Below are 24,890 nucleotides of genomic sequence, written 5' to 3'. Positions count from 1 at the left end.
TACAGCCATTATCTCCTATTGCTGTAATTGCCCAGGAAGCTTCCCAAAGGAGCCAGAAACTTTCAGACAAGGCTGCAGCAGGGACCACTCATAACTGAATAAATTGAAGCCGTGCAGTAAATGAATTCTGTGTTGCCAATAGGAAACTGGGCAAGTTTATTAAATAGACTGTTCTAAGTCTATTTACTGAGAGCAGCATATGCTCTGCATCACCTCTGTACGTGGTGTACCACGCTGCAGCCAGAGAAACCCCGTGGCCTCATGCATTTCTCTGCTTTGGGCAGGAGGTACCACTGAGTGGAAAGTTTTGAGCTCCTCTCCTCCCTCCCAGGCTGCTATTTTAGTGCTGCAGAAGACAATGAGTGAGCAGGACCGGAGGCTCCTGTTACTCTGGATGTCTGTCCTTCAGCAGCAGCAGAAGGCAAAGCAAGCCATTAGGCTTTCCTTGGCCGAGAAGGGCTTGTGTGGAAGTCCTGCATAACAGAGCGGGAGCGGACCTGGGGCTGCACTTAGAGCACATCAGCGTGCAGAGCTCGAGAGGTTAAAACCTGGGGTGAGCTCTTTGCCATCCTCCCTGACCAGGCCCAGGAGACAGCATCCTCTGAGCACGCACAGACGTCCAAACCTTTCATGCTCTCCTGCGGACAAGGAACAAAGGCTGTCTAAACAGGAGCTAGTGAGGCAGCAAATTGCACAAGAAACATTCCCTAATGAACTGGAAGGACTTGTCCCTTCGCCTCGGGCAGTGGCACTGCTTCGCTAGGCAGTGCCTTGCTTTGGAGGGGGCACCCGTGCTCCCAGGGAGCAGAGGAGCAGCGCTGGGTGAAGGTTTCCTCCTGCCCATCTGCTTCTCTCCACCAGCAAGGGCGAGGAGTGAAGAAGGGGATGGTTGTGGTTACCGAGGAGCTAGCAGCTCGATCGCCGCCTTAGCCATGGGGATGCTGCTGGGGGAGCACCGTGATGGCACAGCAAGGTTAGTTGCAAAGCTGCTCAGTTATATTCTTTGAATGTTTGCTTCATCTCTGCGTGGGGTGGGCAAGGATCATCCAAACAGCAAGGCACAGGAGCTGGAGGTTGAGGGTCTGCAGAGCCTTGTGTGGGTTAATGCCTCCTGAGGCCCTCTGGGGAGAGGAGAAGACTTGCTCTAGCAGCCTTCTCTTGGGAGTGCTAACTAGAGAAAAGGAAGCTGGTTAAGGAGTGACTAATAGGATGAAATGGCACTGTCTGATTCCGCAGCTCGGTTCTCAGGACAAACGTGGTTTCCCATCTGTTATTTACAGTGCAGGAGATGAGTTTGGGGGTTGGTTCCTCTCGCTCGCCAGCAAGCGAGCAAGTTGATTATTTTCTGGCAAGTGCCAGCAGGATGATTGCTGACTGCTTCAGTGGCTTCCCCTTCTGGGCAGGAGTGCTAAGGACTGGGTTTTATTTGTATTGAGATGTTTGAGGATAAAGATGAGCATAAGGTGGCCTTTTTCAGACATGCCTCAGTGACCAATCCCCCTGTCACTTAAGTGCCAGAGCACTCCTAATTGCACAGTTCCTCTGGAGGCCTGGGTTCTCCTCAAACTGTGCTTTAGATTTGGACCAGGAAGCCTCAGCCCACGCTGCCTGTGTGTTTGCATCCGCCTCCTCTCCACCTGGATGCAGGCGTGAATTTTGGTGATGTCTTGACGTGCAGCCTGGCCACAGATACATGACAATTCCTGCACCCTGGACCGTTCGCGGTCCTCCAGAGGTGCCTTAGGAGACTTCATCTCCTGACCTTATCCGCTCCCCCTACATCACACCACACTTCAGCCTCCCACGGGATGCTTTGCAGGCTTCTCATTTCATCCGCTCGCAGGCTGCGCACTGATCCCAACAGGAGCTGTTTTTCCTACCCTCAGCACGTGAGCTTCATGGCAAGCTGTCCCTGCGCTGCTGTAGGAGAAATCAGCAATAGTTCTGCTGTAAAAAACAATCCTCCAGCCTTCCGAATAAGACATAGATTTGTATTTGTCGTACGTTCCACCAGCCAGTCTGAGATGGTGTGGGAAGCCTTCTCCATGCGCTCCCTTTAGAGTCTTCCATGCATCAGCAGCTCTGCCAGGTTTTGCTGAGCTTTCCCTGCTCTCCTACAGCAATCCCCACCTCCTGCCTTCCCAGCAGCATCCTGCCGCAGCTTGCTGTGGCCTCTGTTCTCTAGCCAAGGGCTGCCTTCTCGCACGGCCTCTTCGCTTGGACCAGGATGTTGCTTTAGTTGCAGGGTACGTGGCTTTGACAGGTTTCAGCATGACAATGTAAAAGGCAAGACGTGCTCCTGGAGAGCTCCCCTGGAGTGGATCCGGGAGTCATGGAGGGGAAGGGACGTTTTGCTGACTGGCTGATTTTGGGAGATGACGGTTCTTCATCTCGGGCAGAGCTGATGAATTGGATGCACATGAGGATACCCTTAGGCAGACTACTGGCAGCTTTTGCAGCTCTAGGGAGAGGCCAGGCTGGTGCAGTGCTCCTCCAGGATAAACCAGTAGCACCCATTAATGAAACCCTTCTTCATCCAGTCAGTGGTCTTGGCATTGAGCCTCTCCGTTAGCCTGATTGATTAACACAGTACCTTCATTACCAATTCCAGCTTGGGTTATTCTTATACTCTTCTAGGTCTGGCTGTTCTGGTGCCTGTGAAAGGCAGAGGAGGGAGCTGTGACTGTGGCCTCGGGGTGGATCTGCTGGGTTTTGGCTCCATGAGTGGTGGCTCTGGGGCTCTCAGAGTCAAAGAGCTCCTGCCAAAGGCTTGCTGCCTTCCTCTTCCCAAACGTGTTGGGTTTTTATTCCAGGTTTTCCAGTTTTGTAGGATATTAAATACACATTTAGGGCAACTTGGAGAAATCCCATGCTCCTTTTCTCCTCTGATTTCCCATGAATTTGGCTTCCTGTTTTTCACCTAGTTCTGTACCCTGTTCCCTCACACCAGAGGAGGAGGATGAGTTGTATCTTCTGCTGAACAAAGCTCCTTTGCTTCATCCTGGTCAAAGTGGCCAACCTTTGGTGGGATTGACCACACTTGACTCAAGATGACTTGGGAGCTGGTCTTCACAGCCTGAAATAATCATTTGTAACAAGTCAGATGGGCTCTGCTCCTGTAGTGCTGAATGATACAGGCCTCCTTTGATAATACAGGGTCATATAGCTAGCCTGGTCAAATGGCTTTGGCTGCAGTAAGGTGTTGTAAATGGGTAGAGCTGGTGAGAAACCATTTAGTCTCAAGTCTCCAAAGTCTTAAATGTGGCCATCTAATGCTGCTTTTTTTGGTTTTATTATTTTTATGTAGTAGGATTGCACATCCTGGGTGACCTCCAAATGGTCCAAAATAACCAACCCTCAGCAAAGGCAGAATTGCCCTTCATTATAATCCTAAATTTTGGCTTGAAGAGATCCTGGATGTTCAGTTAAGAAGTCTTTCTGCTTACAGCTCATTTTAAAGCTTCCCCTGCCTTTTGCAAAGGCTGAACTTTATACTTGAGATACTTTTAGAGCTGTATTGTCTTACCGCAGGAGAACAAAACAACCTGTACATCACCAGCATTCCCTTGCATCTCCTGGTAACAAATCCAGGGGATGGGCTGTTTCCATATTGTTTCCTGAAATAGGTGGTGTCAGAATAGCTTTAGAAGCATTATAAACTCAAGCTGTCTCTCTTGTTTCAGGTGATTTTGAACTGGGTGCTTTTCTTGGGGGTTTTCTAGAGGGATCCTTAAGCTGCAGCACACAGGGATGCTTTTTGGTCCTCTACGTGTACCTCTGCAAAACCTTGCTCTCCTCTACTGCATCCCTCTGCAGAGCACCAGGATCTGACCCACCATGCACGTGCCCATCTATAATTCTTACTGGTCTGTAAATCTGCCCCAGGTACAGCCAGCATGTGCTGTGTATGCTCCTGCTACATCTGGCTTTTTAGGGAAATGCTGATTGGAAACATTTTCACTCCTAATGGGATTAGCAAATGGTCCTTACTCACAGCTGCAGGATGGCACTGAGAGGGGGAGGCACATCTGGCAGTGGTGACCCTGCAGATGCTGCAGGTTGCAGACCTGCCCATGAGCTGGGGAATAACAGGATTTGGGAAAGGCTTTAGAGGAATATTCTGGGATGTTGCAGGGGTCTGTGGTGGGAAGGGGCAGGCTGATGGTCGTGGTTGCACTGGGCTGCATGCAGGGCTGGGTCAGGTATTGGGTGTCAGTAAAGATGAGGTGGTTCAAACTTTCAAAGCTCTTGAGATCAGTATGGGTATAAAACACCCTATAGATGAAAGGCCTGCAGGCTTCACCTCCCTCAGTCTTCTGCTGAGCCCAACAGCATGCGTATAATTTGCTTTAATGGTTAGAAACATCTGCTGTTAAAAGTGATGCTTAATATATTTGGCTTCTACTTCCAGTCATTAGTTCTTCTTATGCCTTTTTCTGCCTAATTAAGAACCTTTTAGTACCTGATATTGTTTCCACTGAATGTGCTGCTATATCGTAATCAAGTCGCTTCTTAATCTTCTCTTTGATAAACGAAAAAGATCAACCTCTTTAATTCTCTCATTTCAGACATTTTCTGCATCCATAGAATCACTCTTGCAGATCCGGTCTCTATCTCCCACAGTTTTTTACTAAACCTCCTTAAAATGTCGGTGTGGAAGAGCTGAGGGGTCTGGAAGGAGTCCCTTGATGCTGGAAGAGGAGGCAGAGCCACCTCCTCCCTACTACTCCAGCTCTTGGCTTCCCACACAGAGCAAGTGCATGTTTACCAGGCAGCAGAGACTTGTCTTCGTTGATATTCATCATTTTACCCCAAATCTGCTGTGTGAGTGGTGTTAGCCATAGTCAGATGAAGACCTCAGTAGAGAGATACGTGAGCAGTGCTGAATCCTTGTTGTCTCCCAGATCAGCCAGCTAACTGGTCTGAAAATCCATTGAACATACTCACTATTAGTATTTTATAGTGCTTTTTTTTGTTGGTCAGGATTTCATACGTGGTCAAAGCACCTTTGGGCACCAAGGATATTGCTTCTGTGCATTACTAATATCAAACATGCAGAGAATAAATTCAGACTTGCTTGCTGTGACCTATTTTGCCTAAAAACACATTGACTGGCATGTACACGTGCCCTTCAGTTCTCTGCTGCATGAATCCAGCAGTGTCTTTCTGTCTTGGACAGATGTCTGGCTAACTGTCCCCTTCAGGCCATGCCTTTGCCTTCTTGGATATTCAAGGAGACTCTTCCGGTCTTGTAAGATTTCCTCTTAAATCCAAACATCAGCACGCAGCAGTTTACTTCGCTGTCTTGGATCTCTTGGATGCAAAATTATTCAGATCTGCCAAATTTAAATCTCTTCTGGTGCTGGTAGATGTTGTTCAATGTTCTTCTCGATTGCTAATAAGTTGGAAATGCTTCATCCTTGTAATGAGTGTTATCCTGCTTCTTCCCCAGTGCTCAATGACAGTAATTACAGCACATCTGCCAGATCTGTCTTATTAACAGCTTTGCCACCTCTACCCAGTGATGGACCCTTGTCCTTTCTAGGATGGCCTTTGTCCCTCATGCCCTTGATCAGTCCTTCCTCCTGCTCCCCAAGAGACTTTTTCCTGAAGTTCCTTTATTTTCACATGGTTTAAGCACTTCACAGCTTTTCATGTGCTGAGCTCTGATATTTGCTGATTCTCTATTTCTAATGGTGCTCTGTTTTGCAGAGCAGACACCTTCACTTTGAGCCCTTCATTGAGGCATCAGCATGCATTCAGAACTATCATCTGTGTCCCCATTTTCTTTGTGTTTTTCAGTATTTCCCCCAGTCCCATTTCCTGGGGTGGAGGAGGATAGCATGCCAGCTTCAGACTTTTCAACAGAGCACAGTTTTACCTCCCTGATTTTAGAGTATAATGGTGTCTTCAGCATTCTCACCAGGTGAGCTGGAACTCTAGTTTTCAGTAATGTTGGTCTTTTTCGCTTCTCACTGATAGATGTTTCATTCTGTTGGTTACCCTGACTGTTAGCAGAGATAAAGTAATAGTCGGGTACATTATTCTTTCCATATTCTTGGCCTCTGCTTCTCTACTGTTTCCTGAGCATCTTCCCACTGCATGATGAGTCTGCAGGGAAGAAGAGGACAACAATGCCAGCCAAATAAATAGTTTAATCTATTTCTTTGTCATATTTGCTCAGTTCTCCACCAAGTGAAAAATTTCAGGGGTTGGATTAGTAAAGTTTTACACCCAGGCTTTTCCATCCTCCTTTCTCTTTCTTGGGGGAAGGATCTTTGGCAAGATGACTTGGCCCTTCCTCTTTACTGTCTTCCCTCCGGGATCCTTTAAGTCCTCTTTGATCTGTGTAATCCACACATTGTGTCATCAGTTGCATCAGCAGAGGCTGGTCAGGCAATTTGTGATAATCCCAACTAAATTTACATCTCAAACGCTCGCTCTGAGAGAGAGCTGCCCCACTGCATCCCTGCAGCTTCCTCCTGCTCCTCAGGACAGGCGTTCTTCAGCAGTTGCTCACCAGGTCACTGAGAGAGATTTGATGGTTCCCATCCCATCTGAAAGCCCCCTGGCTTTTTTCTGACTTGATCACGTAAACTGGGTTTATTGCGGTAAGGGAGAAAGCTCCAGTGATCATGTTGTTCCCCAGCCCTGAACTCAGGAAGATCCTTGTGGGCTTGTCCATGAGCCATACTGTGGCCTGTGGACCTGGACATGGTACCTCCTGGTACCTAGGGAGCAGCTCTTCTGCACAGGCCTTGCCCAGGGGCAAAGCAGGGGCATGGAGAGAGGGTGAACCAACAGAGCTGGAGCTGTTTTGTGTCCACCAGCAGCACTTGCTTCTTGCTAAAGCTGGCAGACAGTCAAGGGCAATCAGTTGAATTCCCTCTATTTTGTTGGATTGTTTGGAAGTTTATGCAGGAGAGCAGCAAAGTATTTTTCTCGTTCCAAGAAATAAGTTAAATCTTGTGCCAGGTTACAATAAATACAGACAAGGCGAACCCAGGAGCGTGGAGCATCTCTTTTATTTCATGTACCTTTTTGTTATGGTCCCTTAAAATCCAGATGCAAACAGCCCCGATCGTGAGTTTGGGAAGATCTCCTCTTGCCCCAGTTTTTTCCTCACCGGAGGGTCTTAAAGTGTGAGTAAGGAGATTATGTGGAGAGGGAAGATTTGCATTTCTCAGATACTGGGAACTTTGCAGGGAGAGAGAACCTCAATAGAAAGGATTGGTTCTCCCTTAATTGGAGCTGATGGGGACGGCAGGCAAAGCTGATGGGATTCTGGGAGGTGTTCTGAAATAGAATAGTGGGAAGAAATTCCAGGGGGTGTGAAAGCAGAAATAACACGAGGCATTCTGTGTGTCAGAAGAGAGACAGCAAGACCAGGAGAAATGATAAAAACTAAAATGCTATTTTCAGAACCTAACTATAATGTGGTTCGTTTGGAACAACCCGGAGAGCCGGCGATGTAGCGCGGGATTGCTGGGGGAAAACTGAGGCTGCTTCGCACACAGCTCTGGCTGCAAATACTCGAGCAGAGGCTGGTGGGGATAGCGGCGTGGGAGCTCTGCTAGCACAGTGCAGGCTGCAAAGAGCACAGAGCTGATGTGCAGCCAGGCTTGTAAGGCTTTGCTGGAGACGAAGAGGCAATGCAGAGCTCTCTGCAAGCCAATGAGCCAGCCAGTGCTGGGCAGGGAGTGGGCAGGGGAGATTTGCTCATGCACTCTTCTTTGATTCTGATCCATCTTTCCTGGTTGCGCTGAATTTCCTCTATTTTGAAAGTTTATTATTTGAAGGCTTGGCTTTATGAGAGCCCCCCTTGGGGGGGGGTTGAGAGGGTTCAGGGCATATCTGCCTCTAATCCTGGGGACTTGCTGTCCAATCCCATCATAGGACCTGCCAAAAGACCCAACTGCATCTCTGTGGGCAGCTCCTATGAGCAGAAAACGGTCAAAACATGCCTGTGATTGCAGCAGGGGGAGAAAAAAACCCAGTAGCCAGGTTATGAATCAGTTGTGCAGCACCCAAAAGGCCATGCAGAGCTGGAGAGATGGGGCTGAGCGAGGTGGTTGAGGCAGTTAATGTCTCTGCAGGGGGGATTAAGCTGAGCCTTGGGGGTGAGCCATAACTCTGGGATGAGGAGATGGCTCCTGAATTGAAAGGCAGGAAGATCCACATCTCGTGCAGTTTATGCTGGGATGTGCAGCCCCAGGAGAGCGCAGGGGCTGGAAGCTGTTGGGTGCTGTGTGTGCAGCTGCCCATGCCAGACTCTGGGTGCACTTGTCCTGTGTGCTGCTCTGGTTTTGGGGAGCACTCTGGTCATTTTTGCCACCCTAGTTGCTTGCCTCAGAGAAACCTTCTTGCAGGCAGACCTGGTTGTGCTGCTGACTGTGCTGTATATTAATATTTGCACAGGAGCTGAGCATCCTGGGGGCTGCTGGTATGGGAAGGCTCACAGCTTTCATATGGCCTCTTTAATTAACTTAATTCAGACATTAGGGTGTGACAGGGAATGTCTCTCAAGGGGGGGGAAAGTCTTTCATTTATCACCACTTAGCCAGGGAGCATTATAGTTTTCATTTGCATCCCAAAGTTCTTTGTGGTGAGAGTGGGAATTAACCGTGTACTGCCCAGCAGCACAGATGCACTGTGTGAGGGGAACCTGCTCTCTGCTGTCCCTTAAGGGCTGCAGCACCAGGTTTTTGTGTGGGATATCACAACCAGAAGAGCCATCTCTCCTGGCCTTGGGGAAGCATCAGGCATCTCTTGGTGGGTTTTCCTCTGGGAAGTACCTGGCAACAGCAGGCAGCGTGCCGGTGCTGGGGAGCATTGCAGTTGTACACATGCGTGATAGCAGCATCTCTCTGTACGCCTGCACTGGACCTCCTGCCAGCCCTCTGCTCCTGTCTGAGGGGCCCTGCCTGTTTTCTGGTCATTGTTGCCAAGTGACCAGACATTTGCTCTGGTCACCAAGTGGTGCCTGGAGAAGCTGTGGCTGCCCCATCCCTGGCAGTGCTCAAGGCCAGGTTGGACACAGGGGCTTGAAGCAAGCTGCTCTAGTGGAAGGTGTCCCTGCCCGTGGCAGGGGGTTGGAACTGGATGAGCTTTAAGGTCCTTTCCAACACAAACCAGGCTGGGATTTGATGAAGTGGGAGGAAAAACAAATGGGCTTTAGGGAGGTGGTGGGGCCAGGAGCAGAGCCCATCACTAGCAGGAGCATTACAGCAGAAGCTTTGGAAGCAAACCAGTGCTAATTAAAGCTTGCTCTTGCACCGGCATGTTGTGCCATGGGTACCTGTGACAGATGGGGTCTGTTCACCGTGACTGCGAGATACTTTCTGGGGAGAACATGGTACCAAAATGGTTTTCAGGAGTTGCTGCTTGTTCTTATGTCTACACAGGGCTTGTCTGGGGGAACCTCATGGTGTGCTGGGCTTGCCCCCTGCTCACTGCCTGTGTCTTCTCCTTGTCTCACAGGTGAAGGAATGGTTGTGCTTGAACTGCCAGATGCAGCGTGCGCTGGGGATGGACATGACCACTGCTCCTCGCTCCAAGAGCCAGCAGCAGCTGCACTCTCCTTCACCATCCCCATCCCACTCCCCGGCCAAGCACCCACCACCCTCGGCTGCTGATAAGACCCCACCGGCCACCCGCACCCTGCCATCAGAGCCACCCAAACCTCACCCCACCACACCACAGAGGGACCCGCATGGCCAAGGCCAGCCAAAACCTCAGGAGGCGGCCAGGTCCTCCCCACAGCATCAGCAAGCCAAGCCTTCCCCCTCCGAGCAGAGAAAGGCAACAGGAGATGCGGGGGCAAAGCCTGCAGCCCCGACCCCCGGGGCTGGAGCACAAGAGCAGCCCCAGGAGGGGCTCACAGGGAAGCTCTTTGGCTTCGGGGCGTCCCTCCTGACCCAGGCAAGCACACTAATGTCTGTCCAGCCAGAGGCCCCCCCTCCGAGCCAGCCATCTCCTGGCAAAGTGCCTCCAAAAATCGTCTTCAGCGATGCCAGCAAAGAAGCTGGTCCCAAAGCGCCGGGGGCACAGGGCCGTGCCGGGGCCGCAGCGGCCGCGAAGCCGGGCAAGCCGGAGCAGGGTGTCAAGCCAAAGGAAGTGCCGAAAGCGAAGGTCTTGTGCCCCCTGTGCAAGGCAGAGATCAACGTGGGCTCCAGCGAGCCCCCCAACTACAACACGTGCACAACCTGTCGGCAGCAGGTCTGCAACATGTGTGGCTTCAACCCCACGCCTCACCTGGTGGAGGTAAGGGGGCTGTGAGGGTGGGCGCGTGCTGATGGGGGGACGGTGCTTTTTCCTTGCTTAAAATGGAGAAAAGGTGGTGTGCTTTCCTTCAAAGGTTTAAAGCCTTTAAGAAGCTGCTGAAGCTAAGTCCTTCCTGGGGGAAACCCTAAGGCTGGAGGAAATGGTTCTCCACCTCTTGACAAAGACATGGATTTCATATGTGTACACTGATTTCATGCTGGTTTCATGCAAGTAGAGCAAGGGGTGGTTGTTGCTTGGGGCACCCCAAGCAGTGTCCAAGGGTGAGGAAACAGAAAAAGGTCATATAAGGGGCAAAGTCACCAAGAAACATCCTCCTCCTGGTGCTGCAGTTGGGACAAGGCTGGTGAAGGATGTTTTGCAGCTCCTGCATCCTCAGATGATGAGTGTGCAAGGAAAATGGTGTGTGTGGGGGAAGTGGTAGGACCTCAGCAAGAGGGTTTTGAATCAGCTGCAGGCACGCAATAGCCCACTGGAGTTTGTTGCCCTGCTCCACTGTGCAGGGTGCAAGGGAATGGGCTGAGCAGAGGATGCATGTGGAGATGTCCATAATGCTGTTCAGATGTGAAATGGCTGGGGGTCTTGCAGTCTGCTGTGATGGAGTGCAAGGAGAGGAGATGGGAGGTTGAGGTGGTCCAGGGTCCACCCGGTCTCACCAACCATAGTAGCGAGGTCTCTGAATTGTCGTGATGCCCACCCAGATGATCTTCACAAGGACCAAAAAGGCACCATAGCCAACTGGCCACCAGTGCCTGGAGAGTAGTGCAACTGGGGCTCAGCTGGAGCATCCTCTCACCCCTTCCACCTTGGTACCTAGGGAGGAAGATCTTCCAGACCCTTGGAGAAGGTTTCTGTTAAAGTCTAGACCCTCACCCCCTCCCCTACAGGTGGTTCAAGACGCTTGTGAGAGGAGGCCTGGGGCTTTCTTCTGGAAGTGCTGCATCTCACAGCCAGTAAGACACAAACTGTTATCACCAGCACATGGAAAAGTTAATGGGAACTTTAAATGACCAGAAGTAGTATTGCTAGTCTTGGCTCCAGTCCATGGTGGATAATTACATTTTCTGTCCCTAGCTCCTCCCTGCAGTTTCAATTACACATGGTAATTTTCTCCTCCTCCTGAAGCTGCTGCTGGTCATGGTCACGTTCATGGTGGAGGAGAGCCACTCTGTGTGTGCAGATGCAAACCCATCAGATGGCCACCCCTTGTACATAATGCTGTTTTCATCAGAAACACTCTGCTTGCTGCTCCTACCCTTGCTTCCTTCCTACCCTGAGGGCTTGGGTGAGAAAAGAAGGTGTCCAGGTGTTTAGTCCCTTGGGTAGGGCTGAAGCCCATGTCGATGTGCCCCTGAGCAATGATGTGTTTCCAGGTTTCAGAAAGCTCATGAGTTGGTGAAATAGCTTTAATGTGCTCCCCTTGGAACCTGCCCGTTTAATTAATTAAAGAATTAATTTGGGGTTGGGTTGTACCCAGTATCATGGTGCTCTCTGCAGGTACCACAGGAAGGTGACCCCTCCCCAGGGTCACTAGCTAACAATGGGGATTAAGTTTTAGATTTGGAAGGCTGAGCTCTGTCTTGGCTCTCTCAGCTCTTGAGCAAATGCCTTCAGGCACCCGTGGCACTCACCCTTGCAGGTATGTCCATCTTAGGGTTCCTTGCTGCTGCTCATCACTCTGATATCCACGGGTTTTGTTTCCCTTTACACAGCCTTGGGTTTTGTTTCCCTTTACACAGCATCACTGTCTGGCTCGGAATGGACGTGTTGGTTTAGGGGATTTATTTTCTTAAGAGTTGAGGAAGAAAAGCAACACTTGAGCTGTGAATATTCTTAAAAACTTTCTGAGGAAGGGCGGACATTGTGAGATCTGTTAACACAGCTGGGCTTTAGGTTTGCTTGAGCTTCTGAGAAAATTGCTGTGTTCTGATCCTCTTTTTGCCTGCAGCTCACATGAGCTTGTCCCAAGCCCCGAGATTCATACAAATACCAGAACTCGCTCTTTGAAGTAGTGACGCTTGATCCATTCATTGCTATATGAATTAGGACCCTGCCTAATCTGCCCTTGCAAATTGTGTGGAAGCTAATGAGGAGATTTGGGCCTGGGTCTGTTAGGTGCAGGAGGAGTGTGAGCTGCGGGTGAGACAAGCAGCGCCCTTGGTATGTGCCACTGGAGCCTGGGCAAAGTCTTCACCTCTGGTTCAAATGGTGGGAGTCCCAGCGAGGGAGAGGGCATTGGGCCATGGTGGCCTGTTTTTTGGGGGGAAGGATGGAGTCTTGCAGTAAAACAGGTCTAAAAGGGTGCGTGTTCTGTAAATAGAGTTGCATCGTCACTGCAAGCAGTCGAGGCTTTGTCACAGCTTCATCTGTGAGCTGCATATGTGAACTTCATTGCAAAATCATGTAACCATCTTGAGAGGGGGAAAAAGCCTTTAGGCTTGTATGTGATTATTTAGATAATTATTAAAGGTAATAAATTATCTTTAGGTAATGTTTGTGTCCTTGTACAGGACAAGTGTTTTTGCCGACTAGTGCCAGGGAGGCACTAATGAACTGGTGCTAAGGGAGACCGCTCTGCCTGTATTAGTGCAGGTTGTCACAGCTCGGTGGGAGGCAACACTCAAACTGAAACTGGTACTTACTGGGGGGCTGAATGACCCCAGTAGTATGATGGGAGCCAGAGGGCACACTGGCAGCTCTGCTTCCCTAGTGACCCCATCTCCCTGGTGGCATCAGGCATAGTGCTGAAGGTGAAGAGCATCCTGACACCCACTAATCCTAGTTAGCATGTGCTGCATTCCAAATTCATTGTGGCTGTTGAGGAATAGTCCCCACAAGCAGCTGAAGTGAATCTTGGAGGGAGCATGTGGCCAAAGCACATCTTTGGGAAGGGGATAAGGAGGTATGGAGGAGCCGCCTGCTTAAAGAGACCCCATGAGATGTACGAGCCTGCTGGTGGAGGTGAGGCTGCGTTAGGATGTTGCACACTGCTGGAAGCAGACGTCCTGCTGCATGTCTGTGTTTTGCCTTGCCGATGGGTGACCAGTGGGATGTGACAGGTCCCGACTAGCTGGACACGTGGTCAACATCAGGAGGGGCAGCCAGTCAGACCCCATGGCCACTCTCAACAGCGGGGGGGGTGGTGGGAAATATTGCTGTCTGGCAATCATTGTTATAAAATGGGGGAGAAGAAAATGAAGAATGAAATGCAGAAAGCAGGGAAAGCTTTTGCTGCGATCTGCAGCCCCCTAAAACTCCTGATTTCCCTGGAAAGATGTCTTATTTTTAGCCCATGGTATTTTCATCCCCATCCCACTCCTGATCTAAAGATGGAGTCAGAGGCTCTAGGTCCTTGTCGTCCCCTCCCACCCTCTGCAGCCGTGTGGGGAAGTATCCAAGGAGCTGCCTCCTCCCAAGCCCTTCATTCAGGCAAGCACTCTCAAACCTAGCAAAAGAGAAGAAAGCAACTCAAAGTGCTGGTTTTCTGTGGAGTCGTGGGCTGCACTGCAGAGGTGCTGAGCCACCAAAAGAAAAGGGTGACTTACACTTCCCTCGTTGTCTTTGCACTGCCATGGGCTGAGTGCTCATGTAGTCCAGTCTAGGGGAAGGTTGCTCCAAGAGCATCCCCCCCTGTGAGCAGCTGGGGAGTGCCTCCAAGTCGAGAGCTCTCACGAGATCCACCAGCAAGGCTGGCTTTCCTTTGGCTCTGGGTCTTGGTGGCCATGGTCAGAAGATGCTGGTGAGGACTGGGAGTCTAGAGCACTTGAAGAGCTCAGGTACAAGTGTGGCATTTTGGTAGGAGAAGCGCGTAGGCTTCCCATGGCTCTGGAAGCTGTGGATGACTATCAGAGAGCGGAAGCCAAACGTGTGCCTGACTTCCACTTCTTTTGCTTGTTCGCCATTATACATGTTACCCAGCTTTAAATAAGTTGTTTATGTGAATTACCAGGAGTACAGGTGCCTGGAGCTTCCTCCCACCTCATCACACCTCCTCCAGGAGCTGGCTCCTGGAAACGGCACCATGAGCTCTTCCCAAGTCAGAGCTGGCCCTTTGGGGCTCTCCCAAATTCCCTACAGCCTTAGCCTGATGACATTCAGGCAGGAAAGAGGTTTCTGCTGCAGGAAGACTGAGCACTGGGCTGTTTTGGTGGGGATGTAAGAAATCAGCCTGTTTATGGCAGTCTGCTGCAGGAGCAAGTGACCTGGCAGGAGCTGGCTTGCAGTGCGATAGCCATACGCTTGCACGATGCTCTCCTGGTAACCCTTATTGACCCCAATTGACTCCAGGGGTTTTGTGTTAAGGAACGAATGCACTATGCATGTTGTGTTACTAAATAAGCATGGCAGGATGCCCCTTTGCCTAATTAACTAGCCTGAAACAGGAGTGGTGACAAGCTTCATTGAAGAGCGCTGCTGATCCCTGGCTGCCAAGCCATGACCTCCAACAGTAGCCTTTCCCCTCAGAATGGTCCTCTTACTGGTTTGTGGTATTCTCCACACCACATCCACATCCTAAAACTGCATTTCTTTCCTTGCTTTCCCTATGCATTACAAAAGCATCCTTTAATAACCGTTGTGTTGTCATAGGCCTGCTGCTCCATCTCCCTATCTGCTCTCACCAGTCAATGCTGTTAGTTTCCTTATTACATGCATATATATTATATGCATATGATATCCTGGATTGTGATATCACAAGTCGACAAGATGCAGGAGCAGCGTTGGCTTGAGTCCTCTGCGAGACATATTCCCCCTTCTGCTGGTCCCCTCGTATGTGCAGCTTGGTACAAACCAACCCATTCAGGTGGATCTGTTGTGAATCACCATATCAAATACATTCTGGAAAGCTCTGGGCTTCTCTTTCCGTCACGCTTCAAGTCCTCCTGCTGGGCAAAATTGGGCCCTGAGCAGAAAAGCTCCTCAGGGTATGATGCTGCACTGCTCAGGTTTGAGATGCTGACGCTGAGGATGGGGCTGAGCCTGCCCTACTTGCAGAAGCAACCGTGGCAGCTCCTGCGCTCGGCAGTGAAAAAGGAGCTCGTCTGTAAGAAAGCGAGTTCAATTAGATGGAAAAATCCTCCATGAGATGAGCCTTTGTGCAGAGCAGGGTGTCGCTGCCAGAGGATGGGGTAGAGCAGGGAGGCTGAGGAAAGGTTTTGTGCCAGAATTATTTTGGTGTCAGCACATAGAAGAGGAAAAAAGCAAGCAGAGAGGAGCACTGGGCTCCTGCCTTGCTGCAGGGCTTAATGGCAGCCACGGGTCCGTGTTGGACCCCGGTGTGCTGTGCCTCCCTGCCCCCTTCCAGAGGGTCCCTGCTCTCACTGGGAATGTAATTAGCAGGTAGCTGCCAGCCAAAGAGGATTAGCCAGGTTAAGAGGGTGTCTGCAGCTCAGCGCTGTCCTGTGGTGGAAATCCCAGCCGTGGTCCTGGCGTCTGGGGCCATGCATGGTTCCTGGGTAGCCCCGTTACCTTCTTCCAGGGGGAGAAGCAGGATATAGGTGCCTCAAGAACAACCTGCCTCCTGCCCTCTGCAGCAGTGTCCGTGGTGGGGATCCCGCAGCTCACCACCCTAAAGAGCCCCGGGTTCTTCCTCTGTGTGATGCTCCACATGTGAAACCGTTCCTAAAGAGCCTCCTTCTTGGCGTGTGGTGATGGGGCAGGTGGGTAACAAGGAGGGACAGGCACTTAAAGTTTGCAGACATCATTTTTCCATAAGAATCCAGGTCCTGTTATTCTTAATGGGCCTCGAGGGCCGAATGGTATTGTTGGACATGCTCTGCAACCCATGGTGTAGCAGGGAGCAGCTGTTGTCAATCACCCTTTTGAGGCTGTTGTCCCTGAAATCGGGTGTCTTGTGATGACAGCTTGGCAGGGTCCCCAGGGCTCTGCCGGACACTGAGGTGGCTGGGACCCCTTTGGGAGCAGGAGAAGTGAGGTGCCACACTGAAGGGTCTGCAATGTGTCAGACCCCAGAGTCTCCTGCAGAAGGAAGAGGTAGGCAGAGGTGTGGGCACAGAATGCAGCGGTTCCTGGGTTTCTCCTCATCTTCTGTGTAGAAATCATGATTTTTAACACACCCCCCCCCCCCGGCCTCAGGGGTATGAATATTCAGGTCAGTCACATGAAGTCAAGTCAAACCAAGAGTGCTGTGGATGACAGCGCGAGATGAAGCTGACTCGCTGGCGTGAGCCCTCGGATCTCATTACAGGTTGGTAATTAACAGCTCACTGGGACTCAGGGGTTTGCTCTGCTGCTGTAATTAAGCCAGCTCCTGCTGCTGGGCTGGGCAATGCCACACTCCCACCAGCTCCTCCTCGTCACCACAGGGGCTGTTGGTGGGGCTGGGGGTCAGCGGTGATGTGGAACCCGGCACACTGCTCTGAGTTAAGAGTGGAGTCCCATGGCGTGGGTGATGCACAGCATCCATGGGTGTCCCATCCATGCTTGTCCCATCCATGCTTCTGCAGTTGCCGCAGCCCCTCAGAACCCCCCTGCTGGTTTTGCTGCAAGCCTCTTTAGATGTTCTAGGACTACTCCAAATGCTGGGCTTCGCCTTGCTGAGCCTGCTCTCAGCTTCTGGCCACTTAGACAATTATCTGAAGAACCACTGCTCCTTTCTTTAATCAGAAGAAAACCCCAGAGCTCCAGATTCTTTTCCTCCCTTAGATGCAGTTGCATTAACAGACAAACGTCAGCCGTGCTGATTAATGCTCCAGAGGAGCCACTGCCTGCACCTGCAGATTGTTTTCAATGGTTCATAAAACCAAGTTATATATTCAGAGGGGTGACAGTGGCCGCACGAGGTGAGGGATTTCTGCCTTCATTGTGTCTAAATGAAGATATATTTGAAGTGAATGATGCTTCCCTCATGCCAGGCTGGTTTTCCAGAGCATATTTTCTGTGCTGTAGGACTTGGAGCCACTGCCTGTTGTATTGCTGTGCTCCTGGGCCAGCAGTGTCAAGGTGTTCTTCTGAAGTGTCTTGCCAGGAAGGCCAGCGGGTATGTCAAGAGCAAAGCCAGAGTGCTCACTATGGAGCAGACAGTGCAAAGATTTGGGCTTAGAACAGGAAGCTCTTTGGGTCTTGGGGTGTCAGTGTTGCTGCTGTGGACCAGCCCATGGTGCTGGAGGTCAGGTGGGTACCAGGGCAGATGTGATACCTGGATCTCCATCATAGATGTCCTTCTTGACAGCCCGTAAGCATGCAGGCAGCTGCTGTGCTAGCTCTTGGAGCCACCACCTTGCTGCTCACAGGCCAGCAATATCTTGCCATGAATTGTAGCAGCATCACTCACTGCCATTAGTGGCAAGCCACCCCCCGCTGCTCCTGCAGAAGGTAGTGATGGAGAAGATGGGCATAAGGAGGAGCCTGCAAGCCCTGGGGGAGCAAGGGCTGCTCTGGCCCTGCCGAGCAGGGGAGGGAGGCTCTGCCAGTGCCTGCCACAGTTCCAGGCTGGGAACTCGAAGGGTGACTGGTATTACCCTGTTAGGCAGCAGCATGGATTTAGTTCTGTTTTAATCGATGGTGAAACTTCATCTGTACAGTATTGATTGTGGTGTTTCCTAGAAAGTGGAAGGAATAGTTTAGGGAAATGCTTTTTGCCCATATAACATGGATAGGTCTTCATGCCAGCCTCTGTCCTCTGCTAAGCTTTGATTGCTTTTCCGAACACTTATTTTGGTGGGTGTTGCAGATCTTCTTCTAAGGGGTGATGGTACTCTGTCCGTGAACTTCAATGGCACAGACTTACCCTTCAGAAACTCACGCGAGCCATCCTCGAGTGGATGGAGGGGACTGTGACCTTGCAGCAGGGATGTAGAGACAGATGTACAGGACTATCACTGCGAGAGGATTTGATACTCTCACAGGTCGAGTGCTGTGAATATTGAAATCCACCAAGGGAAGGAACAGCTTGAGTAACTTCCCATCTCCTGACTGAGGTTTCACAGCTTGGAGCTGCTCTAGGAAAGACTTGAGAGAAGATCAATAACTTCCCTAACGCTCCTTGTTGGGGACTTTCTTGACCTTGAGAAGCTTTAAAAAGAGTTACTGTTGTGCACATGAAAGGTTGAAGGCAACAAAAATAGGCAAAGTAGAAGTACAGGGAGGAAGCAGGATGAGCTAAAGCTGCCAGAGTGTTTCACAGATCTCAGAAGGGTTTCTATATGCAAGTGCTGGAGAGCAAAAAAAAAAAAACAAAAACCCAGTTCATTCACAAAATTCAGGTGTACCTGGTTCTAGCACAGGATCTTCTGCCTCTGCTCTTCAAGTCAGACCTGGCAGAGCCTCCCATGCCTTGAGGAACGCCTATGCCTCACTGCTGATTTGGGCAGTGTCACCAACATCCACTGCAGCACCAGCCCCAGATATGTCTTTGTTGGAGCTCATCAGATGAGTCGCACTTGCATGAAGATGATGCACATCTCAGTGGACACCTTGTTCCAGGTACACAGCTGGCATGGTAGCAAAGTGAGAGGTTCCTGTGGCCTCCTCCTAAACGTGTGCCAACTGCAGTAAGAGCAGGAGATGCTGGAGGAAAGAAGGGAAGGGGGAGTGTGATGTTAGAGGGGAGCATGGGGGCTCTCAGCAGAGTGGGGACTGCCTGGACCTTCATTCTTGCTCATGCTGCATCTTGTATTGAACAACTAGTTGCTAAAGAAGCTCGGGAGTAGTCCCCAGCACAGGGACTGGTACCCAACATGAGTAGGTTTTTGCCATCTCTGCCCTGGGAGAGGTGGTTGTGGGATCAGAGTGGCCTGGGGATGCTCAGAGGCCTCTAAGTGTGCTGTATAGAATTACAGACTGTTTCTGCTTTAAGGGGCAGTGTTGCTTGGGTCTTGTCTGTGACACTCAGCTTGGTGGGATGGCTTGTTGGGGACTGGTAGGACACAGTAGCACTGACCCTTGAATGGAGGCTGGGCTCCTGTGTTACGAGCAGGGGCTGGAGGAGGTGGAGAACATCTGTGCATGGCACACACTGCTCTTACAAAGACAAGAAGTCCGTGAAGGGGGTCGTGTTGGAAGGGATCTTTGGAGCAGCATGCTGTGAGCAGCACCATGGGGACTGGTGGTGGAGGTGCACGGTCACCAGGCAGGTACCTGCAGCAGACAGCAAGGCTGGCGGGACCATGTACATCAGAGTCTTGCTCTGAAGATGTGGGCAGAGAGAAACGGCTCTTTTTGTTGGAGGTGGTGATGGGGTTTGGCTGTTCAGCTCCCATTTCCACCCCTTGGGAGCAGGCACAGATTATCCTGGTGTGCTCCTCGCAGGCCATTACACAACCTGGATCTTTCTTCTTTCCTTTTATTTTTTTATGCCGTGCCATGTTAGTACTTTATTTGGGAACATGTTGGAACACTTAATCGAGCGTTTAATTGGCTTTGTAACAGTGGATTTCTGAGTGGGTTGAGGAGGAGGCTGCAGTGGAGATGCTCAGTTTTCCAGCTGTGGTGGGAGCATCTCAGACTGATTTTGTTGGTGTTGATCCACCTCCCAAAGCACTGTTGTGTCTGTCCCCCCCGTCCCTGTCCCCTCCCTTTCTTTAGCATCTGGAAAGGTCCATGGAACAAAATTAGAGTGAGGAGAGGGGCTGCCAGTGGTGAAGTGTGTGGCCATGATGCTGATGATGGCATTACCAGCTGGATGAGCATTGATAGCTCAGGCCAGGCTCTTGTGTCAATTCACTCCTTCCCACATAAACCCCATTGTTGTTGAAGTCCCTGGGCAGCACAAAGCCCTGTTGGCAGCACAGCCTCCTGATGCTGGAGGCACATTGATGCTGCGCTGCTGACACAAGGCCAAGCATTCACCAGCCCCATGCACGTTAGTGAAGATTGTGTCCTTCTCCAAGTGCCAGCAGGACCCAAAAGACAGTTTTATTATATCTACAACTCAACCACTGCAGGGTTTCACCCTGGTTTGGTAATGTTTCACAAACCATGAGTTCAGCATCCAGTCCTTGCTGTGTGTTGGTTGCCCTAGTTTCCTGATGATGTGTGTGTCAGGACAAGCCATGCGAGGTGAGCACTACAAGATCCCATCTCCTGAGTACATTGAGTGTTGGAGAAAGCGCCGCTGGGCAAAGGAAGAAAATCTATGCAGAGAGATGGCTTTATGAGTGTAGTGACATGTGAAAGCTCAGGAGTCAGCTGCAAGGTGTTCATTTTCTTTCCCTGTTAAATGGCCTTGGGGCTTTGCTGAAGGGACACAGCTCTGTCCCACCAGGGTGGTGGTACTGCCAGGAGGTGCAGGATGGAGAGCTGAGCCCTCACCATCATCCCTCTCTTTGGGTCTCCCTGCATCTCAGTGTGAACTCTGGTTTCCCTTTCTCCCCAGTCGGAAGGGAAGCCTTGTGTAATTAATGTGGTTGGGGGAATTGGGGTTCTGCTCTGCCACCATGCCTGGGACTCGACAGAGCCCTGGTGCAGTGTGCCCTGCGAACAGCAATCCTCTTGCTGGGTGATGCAGGCAGCAGCGAGCAGTGTGAGCCAGGCCACCTCAGCCTCTCATTTATGAAAATACAACCTCCCAGCATGTTTAAAGGCAAAAAGCTGAAGGGAAGTGGCTGGCTGCCTCCTCCTCCTGGCCTGGCTGCTGGGCTGCTGAGCTGGGGATGGTGGATGGTACCAGCCTGCAGCGAAAATAAATGCCAACATGAAATAGAAAATGAAAGCAAGCTCTTTCTTTGAAGCGCACCAAGGCTCAGAACCTGTGCAGGTCCCTGGATGGAGGTTTTGAGTGACATTTCATTCCTGTAATATCCGGGCTGATTTTCATACTTGGGGGTGGACCTATTAGCATGGCCACCTCACAGCTTCCTTTTGAATGATGTTTCAGACACGGGTCAGGAACTGACTGGAAACACATGATTAAACACCGTTTGGGTTGATATTTGCCACTTCACTCAAGGGTGAAATGTTTCACAGGGATGGTTTGATTTCTCGAGGTGCCCATGCAGTAAACACCCGAATGCTAGAAATGGGGTTATTTTTATTGTTTATTTACACTTATTTTCTGCTTTTCCAATGGAAATCCTTAGGCTGGCTCCTGGGGACCTGCATCCTGGCGTGCAGAGGAATTGGGTACCAGATCGTTGACACAGACCCCCCCAAGGTGCATCTGCCTCAAAGCCTTTGCATGTCTGCTGTCTTGGCATCCAGGTCCCTCTGTCTCATGGGCCCTGCCCTCTTCTGTCTTTTATTCACACAGGAAGAGAAGAGAAGACACGTCCCTGCATTTTCCACTCCCCGTTCATTTTGCAGCTTTCAGCAAGCCTGTTCAGTGCTCAACATCATCCCTGCCCCTGCCATTTAAACTGATACAGCTTCGTTTTCCTACGCATCTCTCTCTTTTTCGGCTAGGAAGTGCGCCTAGCAGCAGCTGCTCTGCTGGCCAGACCAAAAGCCGTGCTGCAGCTTCCCTGACGCTGATACAGGATTTCATATGAAGCCCAATGCTCCCTTAGTCTCGTTTTTCACCTAAGGCTGTAAAGCAGCTCCTTTCCAATAACTGGAAGTGTAGGAGGGATTAGCTAGGAGGTGCAGTTATTAATGTAAGTGATTGTAATTATAAGCCAAGGCATTCACGTAGATGCTCATGCTTGATCCTGAAATGACTTCGCTCTTTCCCATCTTTGATTTTTATCCTATTTCCACCCCTGTGAGCAGGTGGGAAGGCTTGGCCAGCACCTGAGCTGCTGCAGCTTGAAGCACTTGGTGACTTGCAAGCCAGTGTCCGTTTCTGGCGTCAGGGCAGTCTCCATCTCCCTCTTACCTCTGGCTTTGCTACCCATTATTTCTGACAGCCCAAATGGTGGTGACAGCTCTCCTGTGGTGTTTGGGACAGGGCGTCCCACCTCTCTCATGGCCTAAATGTGGCTCTGTGGGACAGGCGGCTGCTTGTCCTTCCTGCACACTCACCCTGCCTCTGCTCTGGCTTTGCCCATAAATGACTGTGCTGGATAGGGTCTGATTGCATAGGCAGTATGTAGAAGCCCTGAGGGATAAAACACTCCATCAAATGTGTGAGTGTTCCCTGAGAAAACAGGGAATTTTAGGAAATGTCCCTTGAGAAGCTCACAACGCGGAGGAGGGTGCCAAGGGCTGGGATGGGGAGGGCTCCTGCGCCTCCCGAGGCTCGCCTGCCCCAGTACAGACTGTGTTTCATTCTAAAATACCTTCCTGTTGTGCAAATGCCAGCACCAAAGAGCAGAAAAATCCCCCCCGTGGGGACAGCTGCTGCCATCCTGTTTGGCTCCTCTCAGGCTTGCTCGCTAGATGATGTGCTAACGTGGGTACATTTGGGTAACGTCCTCCTTTGGCGTTTGGTGCGTCACAGACTGTTCGCTGGTGAAACAGCAGATTCGAGGTATTGTCACATCTGAATTACCTGTGATTTTAGGAAGTTTCTAGAGTAATTTTTCTGGAGATCTTTGATTTTACCTTGTTATTCCCCTCTCCCTAATTCAGCTTGGTCTGGCTGTAGTTGGGAAATGGCTCCATCTCCCAGGCTGGGCACAGAGGGAATCATAGAATCACAACTGGTTTGGGTTGAAGGGACCTTAAAGCTCATCCAGTTCCAACCCCTGCCACGGGCAGGGACCCCTTCCACTGGAGCAGCTTGCTCCAAGCCCCTGTGTCCAACCTGGCCTTGAACACTGCCAGGGATGGGGCAGCCACAGCTTCTCTGGGCACCCTGTGCCAGCGCCTCAGCACCCTCACAGGGAAGAGCTTCTGCTTAAGAGCTCATCTCAGTCTCCCTCTGTCAGGTTAAAGCCATTCCCCCTTGTCCCTCTCCATGTTTCCTGTTAGCCCCTTTAGGTATAAGACTGTTATAAGGTCAGCACCTTCCCCTGTCCTGTGCATGTGCTCAGGGATGATCACTCCCAGCACCAGGGGACAATGATGGGGGGGTGTGCTGCCTGCAAGTGGCATCAGTGTGGCTGCTCTGCCACCCAATTAACTTCAGTTTAAAATCCCCCCAATTTTAAAGGTGATCCTGGCCAGACATAAGAACCTAGATGAGAAATGGGACACAAAATGAAAGTTTAAGGAGGGAGCATAGCCACAGCATTGCTGAGCCCTGGGGTGGCTGCTTCCCTCCCGTGAGTGGGAGCTGGTGCACCCACAGTCTCAGAAAGACATCCACAATTATACATTATTTTGTATTTTGCCAAGAGTTTCTAAATATGTTGCCTGAAATGGCACCTATAGAAGTGAGATCTTCTAAAAAGTAAGCAAAATGAGCAACTATAAGTAAGCAACCCATAAAGGGAATTCTGTCACTATCTCTCTGCATCGAAAAGTCCTCTCTTTGGGGAGGTAAAAGGTTGTCAGCTAAGAGCTAAATTCCCCCTTGCCTGCAGTTCAGGCACCCGGGGCAATAGCAGCTCCAATGCTTAGCCTGGGAGCCTCCTGCACTGGTGAGAGGGAATGGGAGCTATTAAAAATTGCCTGATTTCTTCGTGTGCTGGGAAGGAATCTGCTGGGGGGGGGGGGGGGGGGGCACAGGTGTAGCCCAGTGCTCAGCTCACCGCTCAAGAAGAAATGCTTTTCCCTTCGGAGGCTGTTCCTAGAGCTCATATTAAAAGCTGTTTAGGAGCTCCTGGAAATGATTCCCGACCAAGCAAATGGTTTCAGCTAATTAGGAACCTGATGCGAAAGCCCCAGGTGATACTTTGCAACTTAAACAACTTTCTGGGGCGTTTGGAAGAGAAACAGTTTTAAAGGCGCAGCTGCCCGAGTTGTGTTTTCTGTGTTGCGGAGATTGAGGAGGACGTGGATGTGGTTACTGTGGGCTCCCCTGCCCTGCCCTGCCCTGCCCCATGGTGCTTTACCCTGCCCATCTCACTGAATGTGAAGGGAACAGCAGGATGCTCGGGCTTCCCTGCTCTCGCCAGGTCCCATGTGGATTGTGTCTGTCTTGCAAAGCCTTTGCCACTGTCACAGTGAGCATCCTGCTAGCTGTACTAGTGGGGTATGATCCCAGCGCTGGGCACAGGGGTGTGCTGGGAGGTGCCACAGGGCAAGTAGGGGACAAACCATCTTCTCCAACATATCCGGAGTCCCAGCTCTGGCTGCCGCTGCTGGGCTGGTCCCTGTGTGCTGTTGTTACGGTCCTCAGCTCTGCAATGGGTCAGAGAGGAGGAAGAACCAGGCTGCTCTCCAGAGCATCCCCTGCATTTCAGGAAGGGAGGATCCTGGGCAGCAGCCCTGAGACGTTGAGGCTCAGCCCAGGGCAGCAGTGGGGAAAGGACCCCCGAAGCCTCACAGGCAGGAGGCACTGTAGCTGAAGCACCTTCTCGCCAGGGCTAAAAGCCTCTGCAAGGCTCTGCCTCCTTTTGCTGAAGGATTATTCCGGTTCTCTTTGTGCCTCACTGAGGCCATGCTGAGCCAGAGCCAGCTGTCCCTGCCGAGCGCTGTTTGGGAACCCAGGCAGGCTTCTCCTCATCTCTGCTCTCTGTGGCTGTAGGTCCCCCACCAGCAACCCCTTGAGGTGCCTCAAAGCTCATCCTGGTGGCAACTGTCGAAATGCACCAAACGCCCTCGGCAGAGCACAGGGCTTTATTTCAAAAGCCTTCTCTTTGCTTCTGCTTTGCCTCCTTATCTTCCCA

The 24,890-nt window shown here is 51.0% G+C and overlaps 1 protein-coding gene across 1 annotated transcript in view; it reads left to right on the top strand.

Moving 5' to 3' along the window:
* BSN (bassoon presynaptic cytomatrix protein) overlaps nt 1-24,890 on the top strand; it is a 95,372-nt gene that overhangs the window by 40,296 nt on the left and 30,186 nt on the right. Inside the window, exon 3 of the mRNA XM_061458239.1 lies at nt 9,481-10,263. Coding sequence (XP_061314223.1) covers nt 9,481-10,263 — 783 coding nt within the window. The remainder of the gene's footprint in view (nt 1-9,480; nt 10,264-24,890) is intronic.

Source organism: Pezoporus flaviventris, unplaced genomic scaffold (assembly GCF_033815535.1).
Source record: "Pezoporus flaviventris isolate CSIRO_AGI_PZ_B2104156 unplaced genomic scaffold, CSIRO_AGI_Pfla_v1 ptg000026l, whole genome shotgun sequence".
Classification (NCBI taxonomy): Eukaryota; Metazoa; Chordata; class Aves; order Psittaciformes; family Psittacidae; genus Pezoporus; species Pezoporus flaviventris.
This window is presented reverse-complemented; position numbering and strand designations above follow the sequence as displayed.